The following is a 22,028-nucleotide window of genomic DNA, read 5'->3' on the forward strand; positions in this document are numbered from 1 at the left end:
TACTGACAAAATAGTTTCTATACAGTATATTCATATTGCAGATAGACAATTTCAGGAAGTCAAACTTTCTGAGCTGCTGAGGGCAGCCGGGGGAGCCGAGGGGTCTGAGCGGCTCTGAGCAGAGGTCGGGTTCGGGTAACCCATCTCTCCTGATTGAGACAGGCCGGCAGTGATCAAACAGTGTTGGGAAGAAGTCACATCTGTCTGCTTGGTGTCACTGCTCTGAGTATCGTCCGATAAGGTCTGAATTTCAGAAGGCTTTGGCATCATCGCACTAGGGACAATCAGTTCACAGACATTTAGTGGTTTTATTTTATCAAACAAATTAGGTTCTGAACTGTGATCAGACCTACCATGAAGTCTGCACAGCAGGAGATGTAAAAATCTGCTGAGGATTATATATTTTCTTCAGTTCCTAATAAAACAAAACAAGCAGCGTTGTTATAATTTCAGGATAAAACATATCTTTCAATATCAGTCAGTATTTGGCAGTCAAACACTTTGGGCTAGTGTCAGATATCTCAACAAATATACTAATTTGGTACAGAAATGCGTTTCCCAGAGGATGAAGCATAATAACCTTGGACAACCACTGCAGATGTCTGTGAGGAATTACAGTCTCACAGGTTTGCTAGCATGGCTACAGTCATGTCGCTAGTTAGGAAGGCAGTTGATCTAAAGTAGCTTTAAAACTATAACAATACGAACAACAGCAACTCCAGATCACCGCCTCTATATAAAGATAAGGCAGGTTTAACTGTGCGCAATACCTCAGCAAAGTGAAGTGACTGCATGTTCTGTAGGGTTCGTTCCAGGACAGCAAGCTGATTGGACGTGTGGACGATTTTGTTTCCCAGTTTCTTGTTTTCCATCTCTAGAAAATCCACCCTTAAGATCAAAACAAACATCTCCTCTTTGTCAATGAACACACATTACCTAAATGACATTTGCTATTTCCTTTGAACACAACGTGTGGACTCATGCAGTGAAGTGTGGACTGACACTGTTTAAGTTCAATACCTGCATTTGGACAACGCAGCTGTGAGATTACTGTCTTTCTTGTCGTGCTCCTCCTCATTTAGCTGTTGTAACAACCTTGTCCTCTCAACAAGCAGTTTCTCATTTTCTGCAGTTATACTTCTGACAAGCTCTTTCTCCTGGAAAAGAAACAGATTTTAAACTCCACAGATCATTTATCAGCCACAGTTTCATATTGTCTCATTTATTTGAGAACAGTCTATGAGGTGGTACATGTGTCAATACTTAAATTACACAGTGCCAGTTTAACATGGTCTCTGACAGCCTTGGTCACTGAATTAAGATATCAACATACCGCAGCTACATAAAGGAAAATAAGCGATAACCCAAGTGAATTTAAAAAAAAATCCAGTTTATGTAGGGGAATATAACAGTAATTATGATACAATTTTAAATGTAAATCAAAACCAGATACAAGACGTATATGGATACAACAATCTGAAAAATGCAGTGAGCTGAAGTATTACTGAAATTCAGTTGGCCATCCGTTGGAACATCCTGGTTTCTTTTGTGTCAAATAGGACAAAGCTGCAGATTTACCTTTGCTAATGAATGGGAACACAAGGACAATTCTTGTGCCAGACTTTTTATCTTCTCTTCGCGCACCGTGGTTTCATCAACAAATTTCTGTTTGGCCCGATACAGTTTGGCCTTTTGTTTTTCCTTCATCTCGTGGTATTTACTGTAAACAGATGGACAAACAAAACATAATTCATGTAATCAATCTAGAATATAAAATGCAGATTTTACTGTGGCAAAAAAGTTTTGCATTATACATTGTATATTATTATTATATACAATATATTATTATACTATGAAGGAACACTGTCGGGCTTTCAAAGTTTTCAATGACCTCTAGAAAGAATAGTCTTTGTTGTTTACTCATACATACATATTTCATTGGATGAAATTAAAGTTACAGCTTATTAAGTCTTCTGATTAGTCTGAATACTGGAGAGACAAGTTTTTCAGCTGGCAGCAACATTATGGACCTGTTACCTGCGCTCGTTGTCAAGGCATTTGAGCGTTTCACAGATCTCCCGCTTCAGTGTCTCGCACTCATCTTGGGTGGTCGACAGATTCCTGACTGCTTCTTGATAATCAGGACACTCCTGCAGTCCAAAATTCAAACATCAGCAGTGACAGGGCCTGAAGGTTTCAGTCTTGACAGTTTGTACAACTCACTTAGACAAATTCAAAGTAATTTACAGCTTTGCTTTCTATGAGCTTAACGCGTGGGTGGTAACTGTTTCTGCCCTTTAGTGCTGGTAGATGGTTGTGCTAAAAAGGGAAAGTGACTTTTAATATGTAACCTGACACAGCTCTGATATCTTACTATTTAAATAAGTACCTCATGCAATGTGTTTTTCTTGTACAGCTGTGTCTGTAGCTCTGTAGCCTCTGTTGTAAAGGAGTCTTCCAGTTGCCAGTGAGTGTTTTCATAATGTTGTAAATCTGCCTCTTTATGCTTCCATGACCTTCAAAAAAACACACACACACACACACACACACACACACACACACACACACACACACACACACACACACACAAACAAACAGTGATAAAACTCCAATCGTATATTACTGCAGCACTGAGAGTTGACATGGACATACTGTATTTACTGGAGCTGAAAGGTATGGAAGAGGAATAACCTACTTTTGATCCTGAAGATTGCTTTCATTGGTGCAGATGGTAGCTATAAGGTTATCCAGATCTTTATGGGAATTATCCCCATGCTGCTTAAGGGAATTTATCTGAAAGGATAAGAGAAAGTCTTGACATTCTGTGAAAGGGAACAAAAAGGGTTTCAATCTGTCAATGGAGCCCATTTCTCTACTAAATATATCAGATTATCTGTTACTGACTTTGTGTTTAATGTAATTATCTGAAGAACTCTTAAAAATCTTTTAATATTTTGATTCACTCACTTCTGACTCCTTCTCCAAAAGGCATCTCATCTGAGCACTGAGCCTATTTACTATATCTCTGCTTACCTGATTGCTCTGATTCCGTTTCATTTCCCAGGACTAGAAATGAGTACGCTTTGCTGATACTGATGTGTTCAACGCTATGTTTAATAAGACTAAGGTTCTCTAAAAGAATGCATTAGCAATGCAGTCCTCTTCGCAGAGACATCCATGTACAAAGAGAGTTACTACACTATTTGATATTGACATGAAATGTTTTTCTGCTGATGACAGGTGTAATCTTATCAGGTAATGACCAAGACTTTCTACAATGAGACTCACTTTAGCCAGCTCCGTGGCCTGGTTGACCTGAACCTGCACAGTGAGGAGCTGCTGCCCAGCCTGCTGCTGCTGCTGCTGCTGCCGAAGAGCTGACCCCACCTGCTTCACTTCCTTCCGCAGAGATACAACCTGAGACACACACACACATACAGTCGTGCAGTAGGGCTGCATTAGCAGTAGTAGGGCTAATGGTTATTTTCATTATTGATTAATTTACTGATTATTTTTTATTTTAACCAATTAATCATCTGGTTTAGTAGTAAAAAATGTCCATTACAATTTCCCATAGCTCAAACGTACATATTCAAATCCAAAACCCAGAGGTATACGTTTTATTACCAAAGAAAACATTTATAATGCACATGTAATTTTCAAATGTTTTCTCAGGTTCCTCAGTTTTCACACTGCACTTCATCTATTCTAGACACAAGGGTGTCGTTTGCGTGTTACTCATCCATTGCTTGAGCAAACACAAAAGGCATGTGGTCAACAGCAGAGTAGCTGTCATTGATGCAACCTTTCAGTTGCAAAACCTGTGCTTAATAAAACCGCGTTCGTGCTTTGCTAACACTATCAGTCCACTGCCTTATTATTGCAGACAGTAAGCTAAATAATTGCCACAGTTTTTATGGCTACTGAAACAATAACGTTGCCAAACTTATAAACATTATACTGAAAAGGGAACTGTGCTTAACTATGCACTTTATTCAGGCTGGATTGTAAACGTCCTTTACAACATGAAGATCCAACACACTCTCCTAAAAATATGATTTATTTCCACTTTTAATATGGACCCATGGCCTGAAATAAGGTCGCCTGAAATATCTGCCTCTGTTGGCACAAATCGGGGCAAGGATTAACAAATTTATTCAATCCCTCATATAATTTAGAATTTATGATGACGTGCTAGCTGCAAGCAACAATGAAAGTGTGTGGTTCCTACCAGTACTACAATAGAAATACAGTATAAGCTGATCCTGTTATTTAAACTCAAAAGTCTTTGCTGCAAACAATTGTAGAAAACTAATTCTTGAATATAGTGTTATCTGACTATCATCATATCTTACTGTCTGCTGCAGAGAGTTTCTCTCAGCATCCAGGGAGCGTACCCTGCTCCTTAAGGCTCTGATCTCAAGGTCCAGACGATCGTTCAGCTCTTTGGCCTTTCGTACTTCCACCATTTCTATTAAAAATAAAGTCAGGTAATGCAATCATCAGACTATAAGTAATACATGTTCAAGGATTTCACCGTGCATTCTCATTCTCATGCAATCTTGTCTGTGAAATACTGATTGATTTAAAGTATACTAACATGATGCAAAACTGAAAACACAAACACTGAGATTTTAAGTGCAATTTTAGACAATTTTGAGGGTTCATTTTTTATATGATTGTAAGAATAAGAACACAGTTTTTAAAGTATGTGCTATACTCACATCCCCATATGTACACTGAACGCTTTTGCTTTCAGTTATCATTCCTCCTGTTCACATTGGTTATTAAAAATCCCTTCCTAACATGCATCCAGTGGAAGCGATGGGGACAAAATCCCCCGTCCTTGTTTCGTGCAAAAATGTATTCCAAAGTTTATCCAAACCTAATACGGGGCTTCAAGAGTCTGAGTTAATCGAATCAAGTGGGTATCGAAATAAATAAAAGTGAATCAAAAGACTGCAACTGAATGTGCTTGTTCATGTGTGCTGGCCCTGTAATACACTGGCGACCAGACCAGGTTGTACCCTGCCTCTCGCCCAGTGCATGTTGGAATAATCTCCAACACCTAAACAGGATAATCGTATACATGAAACAGATTCATCTGAGCTGTGTGGAGATTGTAAAACAGGTCTTTTCTCTCTTTTACACTCAATATACACTCAATAATTCAGGGAAAACCTTTGAAAAAAACTTGTAAGAATACATCAAAAGACTACAGACAACATGAAAAAAATCATTCTCACCATACTTCTTTAGTTTTTCTAATTCCTGCTGTGCTGCCAGCAGCTCAGGCTCTGAAAAACACAAACAATAGAATAAATGCAGAAGTTTGCACAGTACTTTTCAAAAAGTTGCTAGCAGAGTTTCCTCTTCAACTCAGAGCAGAATTTGAAGAAATTGGAGGAAACATCAGTTTTAGCTCAGAGTCTGTCTGGGTACTGTATGATGGTAAAATAACAACTTCTGAACCTTAGTAATATAAACGTTTGGGATGTTCTCTTTTCTAGCAGCGGTGGAAGCCTTGGTTTAATGATAAATGAAAACAGAGGAAACAGCAGCGGGGACAGCAGGCTAATGTATTATCACCAGGAGAAATCTCTGTGAGAATGTCACAGTCCATTCCTCAGTAGCTGATTAATATTTCTCACCATAAGCTTTTTTGGTCAAGTAAGCAGACTCCAGCTCATCAGTCAAACGTCGGATCTCGTTGTGGGCCATGGCTAGCCGACGGGAGCCCTCCTCCAGATCCCGCTCCAGACTGGAACACTTCCTCTCCACACTGCTTGACTGGCCAGTCAAATGCCTGGCCTCAGCCTAAAGAGAGAGGGACACAGCTCACCAAATGACCAAGATTACAGTGATTGCCAGGCTCTGAAGGGAACCAGTGAATACAAAACAAGAAGGTCCAGAAATACATGCCGGAGCAGACAGGAGACCTTGAGAAGTGCACGGGATCAAGATGCATCTGTGGTGCAGTGTCTTGAATTTCTTCTGCCATGCAAAGTTCCCTAGCTTGAGCTGGTATCAGAGCTTAATAACACTGGAACAAAAAGGGAGTTTGCAGTTATTGTGGATGCTGCTGAACAAGAGTTTTGAACAGACAACATGCAGAAAGATCCTCACATTCATACGTGCAAGTCAGCGGCAACCCAAGTGCAGTTTTTAGTATTTGTTAATAACTTTATGGGATTATCGTAGATATCAGGACTTACAGCAATAAAAGTATGTTTGCTCTTTAAAGCTGTGTGGAGTCCAAAGAGTCTCCTCCATGGACTCTGGCCATGACGTGGTACCCCCTTGTGGGGAGACTGAGGAATAACATAGATCAAAGAATCAGAATAAATCACTTGACCATGACTCACACGCTCTTCTAACAACTGGAAAAATCTCTAGAACATATCAGAATATGCAGTTAGTCGATATGAATCTGACTGAATTATGGTGTAATCATACAAGAAATATCACAAAAAAGGATCAAATGCTTCAAAAAAGAAAACTAACAGGAAGAGAATAAGACATTCGCAAACTTCTTTCCAGTGCTGGCTTTATTTTCTCATATAATGGAAAGCTCTGTGTATTCAGGTTCTCAAAGTATCAAAGCTAAGATTCAACTTTTTAAACTGGAACTACAGTGTGACCTATGACCCATGGCTCTCACTTTTAAACCATCTCCCCATCTCTTTTAACTGTTAATTATCAAATTAACTGATTTTCCTCCTCTAACCTGTCGTGCATTGCTATTTGGCATTTGCGTCTCTGTCCCCTGCAGGCTGCTTGTGTTTCCAGCGCCCGTCAGGTTGTTGGGATCCTCACTCGTCTCAAGTAGGGAGGCCCTCTCCACCAAGAGGTATGCCACCTGCTCACTGGGGCTGCTGTGAATCAGCTCTTCGAGGCCCTGCTGGTGCAGCATTTTAGCCACCTCGCTTATCTGGGCGTCTGGCACAAGAGAGAAGGGAGAGGAAGGAGAAGGAATTGTCATGCTTTATTTTCATTACTGCTGAAAATGTGGCAGCCGTGATATCTAGTGATTTTGTCCCAAAGGAGGAGTCAGTTATAGTTAATCTACCCCACTAATGGCTTTGCATATACGATATTTTGATTTACACATCTTAGCAAAATGACCAATAGAACAGGAGAGCTAACATGATTTTGGATTACTGTCAAAATTCGTGAGTGATCAGGTAAATGGAGCTGAAAAAAATGGAGCCAAGAAGATGGAAGCAGAGGGTCTTTCCATGTATGAGACAAAAACGTCTACATTATTTTCTCAAAATCGTTGGAAATATACTATTAATCTGTAGGAAAATGTAACAAAAAAGACCCCGATGTATGAATTTTGTCATTACTGCTCCTGCTATGGTGATGTGATGTATTGGTAAACACTTCCAACCTTGATGGGATATGAGCTGCCGCAGCTGGTCCTTGAGCACTTCGTTCTCGTCTTGTATCTCCTGGGCCAGAACATCTTTGTGCTCTGTAAAGATGCGGATCTGCTCCAAGGACTTGCGTACCTTACAGACAGACAGAACACCAGCATCAAATGTCTCCTTTACAGACCCAGACTTTCACCTATTCTGGCTCTAGCCGATCATTTCTGAGGTCGTTGGTAATTCAGCAGTGATAAACTTACCTCTGCCATCTCTGCTAAGTGCTGTGAGCGCTGCGCGTCCTGGTCCCTTGTCACACTGCTCAGACAGCTTCTTGTGCGCTGAAGGGCACGCCACAGCAAACACAGCTGAGCCTCCTTAGGGGAGTCGGGAGCAAGTCCCTCCTCACTAAACCATGTGGCAATCTGCTCCAGCTCCTCCTACAGAGGGTGACATGCGGACGTGGTCACTGACAAGCCCCTGATTTCATGCTTAGAGAGGCTTCCATGACTCTGACTGCTTGCACTGTTGGAGGAGAAATTCAGTTATCTTTCTGATAAGTCTTTGACGTGAACATTCTGTAATTTCACCTGTGGGGATGCAAACGTTTACATCTCATCCTGCAACTTCAGTTCACTGACGCTAAGAGAAAACTATACCAAGGGCTGCAGGGTGAAAATACTATAACACACGAACAAGGTTTTGAGGCAGATATCACTGACTCAGATCACTGACTCCCAGGCTTGTGGGCTTTCCTGAGACTGAGTGTTTTAATGCTCCATCTAGAAATGGCTCTAAAAAAAATAATCTTTATCCGTGAATATGCCTGAACTCTGAACTAGAGAGCGCCACTGTCGCTCCTCTTGGCTGTGGCTAAAGTTGTTTGCATGTTTTTGGGGAGCAGCTGTTTCTCTCTGCGGAGACAGCTGGCATTGCCAGGACGGCTCCGTTGAATTACTTCTTCCTTGTACATCTGTGGTGGTTTGAAAACCAGGTCAAACTGCAGAACCAAACAGAAAAACAATTGACTTCATCTTGTACAGTATTCAACATTAAACCTCAGTCATTATAAAACCAGGATCTGCATCTGCAGCTAGACCTGCTGAAACCCCCGGGACTTTACTTTGAATTCTAGTGCAGATCCCGAATTTTCTAAAGAAGCAAATTATATCAGGATGAATTTCAGTTCGTAAATGTGTATTAAATACAGCAACATTTCGATCTGATTGGACGCTGCAGCCCTAAAAAACAACAACAACAAAGAAAACTCACTCTGTGTAACCATCATAGTTTCAGGAAAGGGATTAAGTTAATCTCATCACCAGTTTTACGGCGTTACAGTTTATCAAGTGTCACATCTGTTGCATTTCCTAAAAGTCGCGGGTTTCAGTAAAACTTGAGCTAAACGAGGGGGAAAAAAAACGAGGAATGTGTCCAGTACCTCTGGTTGATCCATTTGTCCCGCGGTGAGATACAACTTCGACAGTGATAGACTCACACTTCAGCTTTTAGTTATTAATTCATTTATTTATTTAGCCGACCGCCGAAAAAGTCCAGCGACGAATACCGAGAGTCAACAGTCGCTGTCATGGAGACGGGAGGTACCCTCGCGTTCCACAACGCTGCGACGTAAACACGCTGGCGGACGTTGTTCGCTGCCCGTTGTTTAACGGTTACAACGGTACGTTACACGGAGCGACGCACACTCCCTCGACTCCCCACAAGCTTTGGGATTCAACCAGCAGATACCCGAAACGTTTACGTGAAAACGAGCGAGTGAAAAGTGAAAACATAGTTTGGCTTGATACTGGAGGAATGTACTGTAAAATATCGCGTTTTTGTGGTTCTGTTATTCCTTCTTGTAAAGACCGAACGGCACCAGCGCACTGTGACTGTGGGCTTGTCCGTGGGTCCTTGAAGGCGTCTTATGAGACTTTCAACAGGGTGAACAGTTTGAAGTCACTGGTAAACACCAGTAAAAACGAGACTTAGCGTAGAAAATTCATTTCATATTTAATACTTGACTTTTTTTCTTGTTTTTTTTCACAAATCAAATTAATCTAATCTGTCCTGTTCTAAGTAGCTAAAAATTTCACTTGAGAGAAATGTTGTCCTTTTTAGTCCATTACATTTATATGACAAATTAAGATTTCACGTACAGAGCTAACTACTAAAATATGAAGAATTGTTTTTAGTTTAGACCGTCCAACATGTATAAAATAGTTCATATTAGCACCACCTGGATGGACTACAACTGTAAAATTATGCCTACACATTTATGCAATATTCATAATAATCCATAATTAGTTTAAAATATTATAACGCTCACAGTGGCCATTTCCTGCATTGAGTACTTTTACTTTTGATACTTTAAGTGCGTTTTGTAAATAACACTTATGTACATTTACTTGAGTGACATTTTTAATGCTTGACTGGATCTGAATTCTTCCTCCAGCACTGATTACTGGTTAATTGATGGAATTTTACTCATAATTTGGTATAAGCCTGCACGGTTGCTGCATTTGCCAGTAATATGCTTACAAAGTGCGTTCATCATATAAATAACAACATCAATTGCTATAGGCTGCAAAAAAAAAACTTATCTGTAAATACAACCAATATGATTGATATTAAAGAGTATTAAAATATCCCCACAATGTGAGATTTGAATCACATAAGTTGTATCAACTTTTGCACACATATTGCTGTACTGTTAATGATTTGAGTTATGTGTTGTGTTTTAATGTTTTTGTTGTATTATGTTAATTACCTTTCCTGTTTTATCATCTTACTTGTGAAAAACAGACAAATTTCTTTCCCTTCTGAGACAGCATTTTTTATTTTATTTCTTTTTTTCCTACCTGTGACAGCTTCTGAAATAAAGCTTCTTCACAATGATATAATCTTTCTGAGGATTTTTTTTTGTGTGTTGTGTCTTGGGTGGTCTGAGATTTCCTGCACATTTACAGTCAAAAGTGTGCTGTAATCAGCCTTATTTCCTGCCTTCAATCACCTCATTTAAGAAGTAGCGAGGTGGTCTTCATGCAAAGCTGCACAGCTGGATGAACAGCACGAGTACATGTGCAGCACTGGCACAAGAGTGTGGATTCAATAACACAAAAATGAAACTATTGCCAGCCCACACATCTACCACTGTTAGCGTTATGAAAATTATGTTTCAACTGTGTGATTCTTTTTGTTCTTCTTTTGTACAGTCTGAATAATGGCATGCACTACTTTATCATGTTTTGTTTCACGTTTTAATGCAGATCGCATGTCGGCACTATGGCTTTTGAGAAAAAGGTTCTGTGTTTATGCAGGTCCAGGGGGAATGTTATTTTTGGTGCTGAGTTGGTCCAGACCACAGATTTGAGGGGGAGGGAAAGTTTAGAGGAAATGGGTGTTGAGAACTCCTCCTATATCTAACTCCACATTCCTTTTCTATACCCTTCTCTCCAAGTTTTGGAGCGAAAACGTCTGAGAAGGAAGAAAGAGCACGGAGGGAGGATAGCAGCAGAAAAAGAATCAAAGAGGATCACTGAAGGGCACAGACTCAAAGACACAGAAGCTGAAGGGTAAGACCTTCATCAAAACATCCTGGTTATGTTGGATTAAAGATAATAGATATGCCTGGGTTTAGTTTTTACTATCTGACACATACAGCTTGATACATGCATAATGAAAATCTTGCCTAATGAGGTGCAGGTCATCCCAAATGTCATCAAATGCAAACAAAAGACTTTTTAATGAAATTGTTTGAATATCTGTGAAGATGCTTTTCTGTTCTTCCACCATGATATGCTTGCAATTTATGTGGTCATTACTTTTGTTCTGTCTGTGTCAGGTACCTCAAGCTGCTGAGTAAACCAAATGTTGTAGTATGTAATCAAACACATGCCTCTCTGAATTGTCCACAACCTAATAGCCACAGTGAATTCCCTCTATGGGCAGAGTTGGGTGGGAAAGACAAACATGTGCAAGGCGTAGAATACCAGCTCCCAAGAGTCTAGCTTCACAGTGAAGGGTATGTAAAAAAGTTAAAAGTTTAACTTTATCACTTGCATTTTAAAATGGATTAAATGATTTGCGAAACCAAGCATCAGTCTCTCTTTCTGGCCACAGACACAAATGTGCCAAATGCACAGTTTTGGTATTGTGGATTCAACTTTCGCATTTAATTTGTGAGTTACGCCCTTTCTAATGTAGCTACGTATAATGAGTTTTAAAAAATAAATAAATAAATAACAGCGGACAATACTATATTTGTGTTTTCGTAAAATCTCTAGTTAGGCCACATTACAAATTCTGTCCTTACTCATTTTAACAGCTGTGTCTGGGAGAACTTAAACCAAACAGGAACAAGTTTTACTTAATAATGTGACTGCTTCTTTGTGCTTATGTCCTCAAAAATGTTTCTGAGGAAAAAAGTCAAACTGATTTGATAGATAGGATTATAACAGTTCTCACAACCTTTTATACTGTGCTGACTGTTATAAAAAGAACTGCCTTTTCACAAGACAGCTGTCTTTGGTATGGATAATTGGGGAATGTGTTGAAAAGTTTAAGAAAAGAAAATAAGTTTGTAGTTTTTAGTTTCATACTTGTTGAACCTTAAGTGTAATAAGAGATTATCATCCTTTATAGATACAAAGCTTTAACCCTGATTCATAAAAACGACAGAACAGTATGTCAGACCATCGGTAGATAGAGTTTCAGACTACATGTTTGTTTACAGAGGTTGCAGGTCGCTGATGTTCTGATGTATTCGCCAGAGACCGGACAGGCTCTGAAGATTCGGTGAAATCCCCCCTCTGTCTGGCATGCTTTTGGCTTGATAAATGAGCAGAAATTGTCAGTGTAGATGTTGAGAAGCATGATGAAAGTGCCCAGAGTTTCCCCAAGAGGCAGACAGGGAGTCCACTGTTTCAGGCCACTGCTTCGATAAATCGGCTGGTTGTTTAAAAAGACATGGCAGAAAGGGAGGGTCCCTAGCAGTGGCAAATGGTGTTTCTTTGACTTTGATTTCTATATGAATCCACCAATCTCAGCCAAAATGGATTTTAAAGGCTTACTGATCTTGAACTATAATCTCTAATCATAATAACATCACAAGATTGTTTGTACACAGGATACACAGTCATGGTCTTCCTCCTCATATCCCTAACTGTGCTACATCTGGTCACCTTGGCCATGCTCCTCATAGCCACCCTGGAGAAGGTGAGATGCACGTGTACACTGGTGTGTTAGCTCATGTTGTCCCTGTTCTAACAATAGATGGCATTGTTAATCCACATATTAAACGAAAGAAACCCAAACACAAAAATGCTGTACATCAACATACTAACTGTCAATTGAGCCATTTTGAACTATCTTTGAAATCTGATCGATCAGTACATGAAACTACTGTACATAAAGGTGTGTGCCAATTTACCTAGCATAGGCATAAAGTCAAAGTGTTTATATCTTTCTTTCATTCATTTGTTCTTTCCTTCTTTTTTCTTTGTTCCCGCAGTCCTGGTGGATATGGACTGATTCAGAAATCACAGACCTCTGGTATAACTGCTTCCATGATAACGCCACAAAGACCTGGTTGTGTGCCAGTGCCAATGAAAGCGGTAAAAATATCAAAGTACTTGTCTTTGTGCTTACCTACATACGTGCAAGCTGGTTTGTTTGTTTAGTGGTCATATTTCGCATTTCTGCATGACAGGATATTGCTTTTAGTTTTACCTTTGAGTCAGTGTTATGCACCTGTTCTCTCAAGAATGGCTGCAGTCGGTCCAGGCCCTCAGCGTCCTCTCTGTGGTCTTCTCCTCCATCTCCTTCCTGGTTTTTCTGGGCCAGCTGTTCACCATGTCCAAAGGAGGACTCTTCTACTTCACAGGCCTCTGCCAGGCCTTTGCAGGTGTTTTGAAGGCTTATTCTTGGATAAACATAAAATGTGTAAATGAAAACCTGACAACATCTTATGTTTTTATTCTTTTGGGGACTGTTAAAAAGCAATTTCTTGTGACCTCATATCCAATACTATACTATACTAATGTTTTGTACATGTTTTGAAGTAACCCTGATTTGGGATTTCAAGGATAAGGATGTCAATATCCATTCTACTAACAAGTATTGTCTGTGCAGCCACATCCTGATAGAGCTTACTCCTCTGTGCCTTAGAGCTCCTTTGTTCTCAAAAAACTATTAAAATCACATCAATATGTGACACAGTTGCAGTGGGTGACATGTTCCCTTATTACCATGAACACTGACACTGAAGTTTATGTTCAGTCAGTAAAACACCGTCCTACTCCCGTAAATACTCGGTAGAGCACCAAATGTGTATTAATCCACAGCTGAAAATAGTCCCTAACAAATGCACCATTTACTCCTGTCTGAGTAACATTTGCAACAGGCTACTGGGCCCAGCTGTTTTAGGGAAATTCTGTAGCCTTTTTTAATATATTGTGGCCCATTTTGAGAAATTTACATCTTCAGTAGGAACCGATGGGCTTGAGGCTGAGAGCCACAGACATTAACGGAAGTTGGACAGAATTGAGAGACGGGCAAACGCATTTGGGTTTTGGCTAAATATTTAAGTTGGTATTGTCAATATTCCCTAACGTGTAGTCAAATATATACACACAGCTTCCACTTTATTAGGTTTACCTGTACGGTGCATTACAATTGGTTTGCTTTCAAGTCTATTTTTATGATGCCAATAATCATTTTTCACAACACTGTCTTGGAGGTGTTCATTTAATTTTTTAGCATTGACCTCAGTTACTGGTGGTGCAGCACTACACTCAGAGGTGTTTCTAATATTCTGCCCCCCTCATGTATGTAAATAAGGAGGAATACTTTTCAGTATAATGTAGTCCAGTACAACACCACATTTAACTATAACCTCAGTAATAAACTTATATCGAATTTTCATATTTCTGACAGTTTTACCAAAAATTGATTATAAAGTTTGAAAAGGTAGAATAGCTATTGTATTGAATTGCAAAAGGTTGTACACGTGTACCTTCTGAAGTGAACACTGAGTGTACATGAAAATGTAGGACAGTGGTGAAATAAGATCATCTGAACTATAACTTTTGTTTTTACTCTTGCAGGTTTCGCAGACTTTGCCGCCTGCCTCATCTTCACCTTCCACAGAAAGGAGATCCTGAATGACTCCAGAGATCTGAGCAAAGGTCGCTTTGGCTACTGCTTCATCCTGGCATGGCTGTGTGTCCCTCTGCTGCTGGTCAGTGGAGTCCTATATGTCCACCTGCGCAAGAAGCAGTGAGCCAGAAAGCAAATAAACCTTATTGAAAATGCACCGCTCTTCACTCACCTCAATCACTTCCCAGTTAACAGCAAGCCTATGTTAGGAAATAGGATGACTGAGAATGAAATACATCTTAAAATGATACAGCTCTGTTTTATTTCTGATTCAATATCCAGCGAACTGTGCTACATAGTTATGTCTTCATAATGGCATCTTGTTGTCGTTCAAGAACAGATCAAGAAAACTCATCAGTCATGTTTTAAGATACAACGCTCTCATTAATGTTTCACATGAAGAATTCTGACGGAGGAATATTAGGTAATGAAAGCCTAACTTGTGCTTGTATGATTGTGCTCATGGTAAGACGGTATGGTATGGAGCTGAAATGATTCGTTTCTGTATTTTGTACATACGTACCTGTGTTTACGTATTAAAGACAAAACTCACTGATTGTTGTCACTTTATAACTGTTTATTCGTTTCACCAAATGGCTAACACATCATCTTTACTAAAGAGCATCCCTTTGTTTAAAGGGCTTAATCTGTGTAAGGCCTGTTTTGTTTTGTATTAAGTGTTTTATGTGTAGCACAGTGCATGTGTAATCCTCTGACATAACACAATGGTTGCAAAAGGGTGTGCCATCTTTGTCATTTCATCTGTCACTGTTTTGTGATACTGAAAGTATGCCAACAGCATTTTCAGCAGAAGAGGAACGTGATAATCAACTGATAAACCGGCTACTTCTGTAGCATTAAGGTTGACAAACACCTTTTCCAACGGTATTTCCACAGAAATAAATTAAAAAAGAAACCTCTGTGGTTGCACCTGACACCTTTAAATGGAAAGTAAAGTATGTTACTCTGCCACAAACCTACTTGTCTGGCTGAGCCGGTCCAAAAAAAAAAACAAAACACTTTGATGTACACGTCAGTATTATTACAGATGCACGCCACACACATTTATGTGAAATGTATGAATTGTATGACGTGAAACCAGAATAGCACTGTCATTCAATTAAAAATACTGTAGTACTATACGGAAGTCAGAGGAGATACAGGAGGATCCTGATGTTTGACTGATCTGTCAGCTGCACAGAATTTCTGGAATCTGAAAACAATGTCAGAAACAAGGAGTGGAAGGGTTAAGAGGAGTGAGATGACATGCAGGGGAGGGGACGCATGAAGAGCCACAGCTTCTGAGAGCTTATGAATAATACTTGAGCCTGAGCGAAGAGACATCCTGCCGAGGAGGTGAGTTTCAGTGTTTGTATGTATTTATTTATTTATTTATCTTCGTCTGTGTTAAAAAGCTGGCAGACACACTGATCGCTTCAACTTTTTTTTCTCTTATGACAACATGAGCTGGGGGAAAAGGCTGCTGCAGAACAGGAAATGGACTCGGGGACTAAACTTGTGAACCCTTAACAGGCTTTTTATCAGTAAGGAGCGACGTGAAACCATCAAGACAGCAACATCAAGACATCTGATGAGTTCTCGCTAGCTCTTGCCAACATGGGACTATGCTGATTCTTTTTTGCCAGAGTGATGAATGAAATTGTCACTTTAACTAGATTGAGGGGTGACATGAGCTGGCTTGGGGTGGTCTTGTTGTCACACACCTGCAGTCAGTAGCGGGAACTTTGGTGGGTAGCACTTTTTCCCAGAGACACACCAGACTGCAGTTATGTCAAACTCTCAAGAGCAGAGCCTTGATGAGAATGCAGTGTTCCTGCCGGTGAATGAGTCTTCCCCAGAGTTCCTCCACTGTGAGAAGGAGCGACAAGCAGTGGAGAGACTCCTGAGTGCAGGACCAGAGGCGTTCTACAGCGCCGTTGGCACAGAGCGCTCCGGCTGCTTCTTGTCTTCTGAAGAGGTCAGCCAGATAACCAGCTGGGCTAAGAGCTATCACTTTTACCAGCTGCAGGTGCAACGGGAGGAGAATGGAGTGGACGGCAGCTCAGAGATGGAGGACTTCTGCTCCACTTACTTCCCTTGCCACTCAGACACACCGGCCCCGTACCTAGACCTGGGCTGGCCTGAAAAAAGCTCCCGGGTGCAAATGGGAAGCGTTACAGTCCACGCCAGTCCCCCTGCTGAAGGAGAACCTCCTGTCAGAGAGATAATCCGACGGCACTTGCAAAAGGCCAGCCAAGTATGCAAATATGATGTAGATATATTTTTACGGATAAGCACAGCAGACATTTTCATACGGGTAAAGGTGAAGAACATAGGTACAAATCTGAGGAATCTGTATTTTACTGGAGTATTAAATTTTCTTAGACTTTATACCTTTAAAACACTACATTTCAGAGGAAAATTTACATTTTTGGTTTACTGTACAATATACTTTTGCATATTAAGATTACGCTAAAACATTCATAAACTAATAAAATATGATGCACTGCTTCATTTTAAACTCCCCCAACGTTACAGAGAAATCATTTCCAAAGCACCCTGCACCTATGCAATTTTGAAATACACCTTAAAGGTGAATTAACACTTAAAAAAGTACTGATTAGAATGAGTATTTTTAGTTTTCAAGATTATGATTTTATGGTTGCCTCTTCAGTTTTAGTTATGTAGTATCTGATCACTTTTTGCACTACTGCATCCAATATCAGTGAACAATAAGAAAGAAAAAGAGAGTTTTGGTTTGTGTTAGACCCTCTCTGAGTAATCCTGCAGATTACAGGCTAAGTGACATTTTGTGTACTATGCAGGTAATTGCCGTTGTGACGGACAGATTAACAGATGGTGCAATAATTGGCGATTTACACAATGCTGCCTCCCGGGGTGTCCCTGTCTACATCATCCTGAACCAAAGATCCATCCAGGAGAATTTCATGCTCAACAGGCTCAGGCATCCGGTGAGTCACCCCCTACAAATCAGCACAAACCTAGCAGCCATCTTCTTGTGTATGTTTGACATGGCAATTAATTATCCAGAGATTTTATTTAGCCAAAATGAAGACCTACCAGTCTCACAGATCAACACATAATGTGATGGGCTTCTGTCTAACGTCACATCTGAAAGTAGGTGTACATCAGTATCATAAACACTCGACACTCTGCATACGTACTCTTGAAGGGTAACTCAAACTGCAAGCATTTCTCTTTTTGATTTGACATTCTTATGTTAGGAATGTACCATGTACTTTTGGCAACACATACCTAAACTGGTTGCACAACATTCATTGTTTTCTGCGTGTCTTTGAGGCGGTAAAAAAACAAAACCTGCCTGATGTTAAGAACAAAATAAAAAAGATAATATTTTCATGAATGTTATTCATGAATCTAGTGAACACAACTGAAAAGAAGTTAAAATTCTATGTCAGTTTCTATAATTGAGTTGCAGACTATCCAGAATGGTCAGGTGATCTAAGATATTCTCTTCATTTTGCTGATATGCAACGGCTATGGTAATCGTATGCAATGGTTGATCAGTCTGCCACTTGTGTCCAGACTGAAACATCTCAACAAATAGTGAATGGATAACCAGAAAATTTGGTACAGATATCTGTGGTGCCCATAGTACTAACCCTAATGACTTAGAGGATCCCCTGACTTTTCATCTAGTGCCACCTGCAGGGCAAAGTTTTAGCTTATCATGCTCTTAACATGTACTTGATGGATTGCCATGGAATTTGGTACAGACATTCATGGTTCCAGGTCGATGTATCCTAATCACTTTGGTGATCACTTGACTTTTCATCTAGCGCCAACATCAGGTCAAAAATTTAAAAACGGTAAATACCTTGGTTCATCACCAAACACCTGCAGAAATAACGACATTCCCCTCAGCCTTAGTTCGTGTTTGGTAACATTTGGTAATTACCACACTAGTTAGGCTGCTAACTCACCAAACATGGTAAACGTTATACCTGCTAAACATCAGCATGTTAGCATTGTCACTGTGGGCATGTTAGCATGCTGCCGTTGGCACCGCCGTGCCACAGCCTAACAGAGCCGCTAGCATGGCCGTAAGCACTTCTTTACATTCAAACCTTATGCACAAATCCAGATATTAACAGGTCGGTTCAACATGTAGTTGAATGTCCACATTCCGTCGCAGGTAAAAACCAAGTTTCGATGCAATTCAGTCTTGAGTTTCAACTTGAGCTTGTGATCTGGCAGAACATGCGTGTCCGCGTTCTCGGGGGGAAAACCTTCTGTTCGAGGACGGGAAGTACGGTGGTCGGAGAGATGAAAGACAAGTTCCTGCTGGTGGATGTAGAGGCAGTGATTCACGGCAGCTACAGGTAAACACACATGCCCTCCTACACGCTCCTTTCACACAGGTCACGCACACTTGAGGGTGATGCAACTAGCTGTCTTTTGTCACTCTGCAGCCTCACATGGACAGACGCCCACCTCCACCGGCAGCTCGTCACTGTCCTAAGCGGCCCAGTTGTTGATTCATTTGATAGGGAGTTCAGGATACTCTTTGCTGCTTCGCTCCCAGTCCCAGACACATGGACGGTTGCAGGTACCCATGTAGATGTGACTCACCAGCCAAAAGACTTCTCAGACCTCCGGTTCAAAAAACGACTCTCCTTGGAGCCGGATATCACCAACTCTCCATCTCCACCTGCTGTACCCCTCCTGGACTGGGAGGCCATGGGTGTTGTCCAGAGAGACCGCTGTTTCCCGGACAGTCCTCTTGATCAACATGATGAAAGCATGGTCAAGGAAATGCCACTGAAGAATACCATGCTGTTTGATAAAAACACACCCATTGCGGACAGTTTTATTAACAATGGAGAGCAATTTGTGGATAAAAAAAGGTACATGGATAATCTTGAGTTGACCAGTCTTAGACACCATTAGTGAGTCCTTGAAATTGTCTTTGGATCAGTATATATTTTCTAGTTTCACTTTGAAATTTCAACAAATGTTGCTCTGGTGTTAATGAAACTCATAACGAAGCACTGAAACATGTTTTTCTGTTTCTTATTCTCTGAGTCATGAGAGAATGAAGAGGTATGACGCAAAGGATAAAGAAAACACGCTGAATGATTTATTATTGAAATGTAATATCTAATACAAAATGTGTGGGTTTTTTTTCCTTCTGAAGGGTTGAACAAATAGTAGAAAAGGCTATTTCCAGGCAACTCTCCATTGAGAAGAGAACCAATTTAGATGACAGAACAACAAGACTTGATGATAAAAAAGCAGAACCAACCTGCAATGTCATCATACTTCCCTCTGCTAAGAGCAGAGAGCACTCAAGGAAGGAGCCCATTTTGGAGGAAGAGGGAAGCTTGGATGAAACTAGCTGCAAACTGGAGAACACACCATCTTGTAGAGTAAGTAACTGACCTTTGCAGGCAAAACACTTGACTTGACTCTGATGCAAAGCTCCTGGGGGAACTGAGATGCATTTCTTTCCTCACAGAAACCTGTAATCCTGAGGGTGCCGCAGTCTGAGGGTTTCAGCTCTCTGAGTGACATTATGAAGAGGCTTATGCCTCAGCAGAGTACTTCAGGGCTGCTCAAGAAAGGATCGAAGGCTGCCACGTCAGAAATGAGCCAGTCCATGATGGACCTGAGCGTACACAACACAGATGCAAATCATGATGCGAGAGGAGTCCCAGTGCCAAGGTTCAAGGCTAGTGTAAGTGTGAAGATTCGCATTAGTCCTCTGTGTTTATGCTTGTGATAACATAATGATAGAGGAAAAGATAAAAAGAAGCTCCCAATTTACAGAGATGTTAGCTTTTAATTAACAGAAGCACAGTTCTAGACTCAAGTAAAAGCAGTGCACCATTATGAAAACAAGTAATCAGTAAAGGGGTTGTTTTTGTTGGTTTGTTTGTTTGGTTTTTTTTTTTTTTAAAAGAACAAAAACAAATTTACCTCTGCTAGTGATGCAGACAGTTTTGGTTTCATTTATCCAGGTTTTGAGATAACTGCCTCTGAGATTTATAGTTCAAACACAGTACAATGGAGGTAAATGAAATGTAGCCTATGGTGCCCACAGCACTGGCAAATGACATTTAAAAATATCGAAAGAAAAGCCTGTTATCCTAAATAATCCACAGTTCACAGTGATAACAGTTTTCACATGGACTATGTCTTCGGTATAAGGCAGTTCCGGGGAAAACTGTTCACAGTGAGTTGTCACTGTTAGTGTCTCCTTGAAAAATATACTGCGTTCGTGCTGTGAACCCCACAAACAAAACTGGGGTGAAGGCAGAAATCTCAGAGACAGATATCCCAAAGTACAAACAATTAAAAACAAAACTACCTGCATGGATAGCAGTACAGTTACATGAGAAAAATACCAAGAATTCAATCTTTTACTAACGAAAGGTTGAGATGTATTAGCAGAAATCTGAAATGTAAATACTAAAAGTACTAGTTCTGCAGCTGTGGTTCTCACTTAAAACAACCCAGTCTCTTAGAAATTCAGTGTCTGTATCATTAAATGGTTTTTACTGTCTGTGGTTGGGTTGAGGCAACAAAAGCACTTGGGTTAAGGTTCGGGAAAGATCATGGTTTTGGTTAAATGTTAATAACCACATTGTGTCTGAAGTCACTGCGAACTTCTTCGGTGTTAGACCAGACCAGGATCTTTCCCTACCCTTAACCAAGCGCTGTGAGAGTCTACACAGAACCAGGACACAGTTTCATTACGCTGTAGTCACGAGCAGTGGATACTGCCGGATTCTGCCAGATCAAATATTCTGTTGGAAAACAAATTAAATATGTTGTCAGTGAGCATTTCACTATATTAACATTTTTGCTTTAATTAACATTTCCTCATTATGTTAACGGAAAATGTAATCTGGTCAGCGTACAGCATAGCATTTCTTCTGGCATTGACCTGCATGAGGTCATTAAATCTTTTAGGTGGTCGTCTAAACGCTCAAATAAATGCCATGAACTCAAAGTTGTACGGTATTTGACTGTTACTGTCAATCTTTTTTCCTTGGCAGTGCTTCGACCCGGGTCATATGACGCCTGCTTTTGCTCTGATGAAGAGGAGGAACGATGACTTGAAGTCTGTACTGTACGGAACTCCAAAAAACTTTCTGCCCAGAGAGAGGCCTCGCAGTTCCAGTTACGGTCTCAGTGTGGACTGGAGGAGGTCGCTGACAGAGAGGGAGGGGGAACAAGAATGAGGAGCGAGGACAAAATCACAGCAGCAGTCGCCTCTGTGGCAACATCTTCTGTCACCGAGGACAGACAGCTGCCAGCTGTGGATAGTTATGACCTGCTGCAGTGTTAATAAACCAAAATAAGCCAAAAACAGGTGGTGACTCTGATGATAAAACCACTGTTCACGTCCAGGATGTGTAACAGTTTTATCATTTGATGTTATGTCCCACTGAACTGGTGATTAGGAGTTTCGCCATATGCTCTATACAGCGTGTCTGAAGCAGTGCTTTACTT

General features: G+C 40.5%; 3 protein-coding genes across 3 annotated transcripts; 2 read left to right on the top strand and 1 right to left on the bottom strand.

Annotated features, from left to right (window-relative positions):
• Positions 1–13: 13 nt before the first annotated feature.
• si:dkey-264d12.5 (coiled-coil domain-containing protein 30) lies at positions 14–8,893 on the bottom strand. The gene is made up of 17 exons (XM_040159498.1): positions 8,812–8,893; positions 7,634–7,810; positions 7,394–7,514; positions 6,728–6,939; positions 6,216–6,311; positions 5,652–5,817; positions 5,247–5,297; positions 4,356–4,471; positions 3,289–3,417; positions 2,696–2,793; positions 2,390–2,516; positions 2,038–2,150; positions 1,579–1,720; positions 1,021–1,157; positions 771–888; positions 354–415; positions 14–274 (listed from the first exon to the last, which is right to left on the bottom strand). Exons 1-17 carry the CDS (start codon positions 8,824–8,826, stop codon positions 52–54), a joined length of 2,103 nt encoding a protein of 700 aa, XP_040015432.1. The 5' UTR covers positions 8,827–8,893; the 3' UTR covers positions 14–51.
• Positions 8,894–10,834: 1,941 nt separating this feature from the next.
• On the top strand, positions 10,835–15,110 carry emp3a (epithelial membrane protein 3a). Its single transcript, XM_040115809.1, has 5 exons — positions 10,835–10,945; positions 12,499–12,587; positions 12,883–12,985; positions 13,135–13,275; positions 14,477–15,110. Exons 2-5 carry the CDS (start codon positions 12,510–12,512, stop codon positions 14,650–14,652), a joined length of 498 nt encoding a protein of 165 aa, XP_039971743.1. The 5' UTR covers positions 10,835–10,945; positions 12,499–12,509; the 3' UTR covers positions 14,653–15,110.
• A 1,122-nt stretch (positions 15,111–16,232) lies between these two features.
• Positions 16,233–21,769, top strand: fam83e (family with sequence similarity 83 member E). Its single transcript, XM_040159005.1, has 7 exons — positions 16,233–16,785; positions 17,354–17,500; positions 18,768–18,892; positions 18,983–19,417; positions 19,708–19,939; positions 20,029–20,247; positions 21,572–21,769. The coding sequence occupies exons 1-7, from the start codon at positions 16,318–16,320 to the stop codon at positions 21,755–21,757; spliced, it is 1,812 nt and encodes a 603-aa protein (XP_040014939.1). The 5' UTR covers positions 16,233–16,317; the 3' UTR covers positions 21,758–21,769.
• The last annotated feature ends 259 nt before the right edge of the window (positions 21,770–22,028 follow it).

Source organism: Xiphias gladius, chromosome 21 (genome assembly GCF_016859285.1).
Source record: "Xiphias gladius isolate SHS-SW01 ecotype Sanya breed wild chromosome 21, ASM1685928v1, whole genome shotgun sequence".
NCBI classification, from domain to species: domain Eukaryota; kingdom Metazoa; phylum Chordata; class Actinopteri; order Istiophoriformes; family Xiphiidae; genus Xiphias; species Xiphias gladius.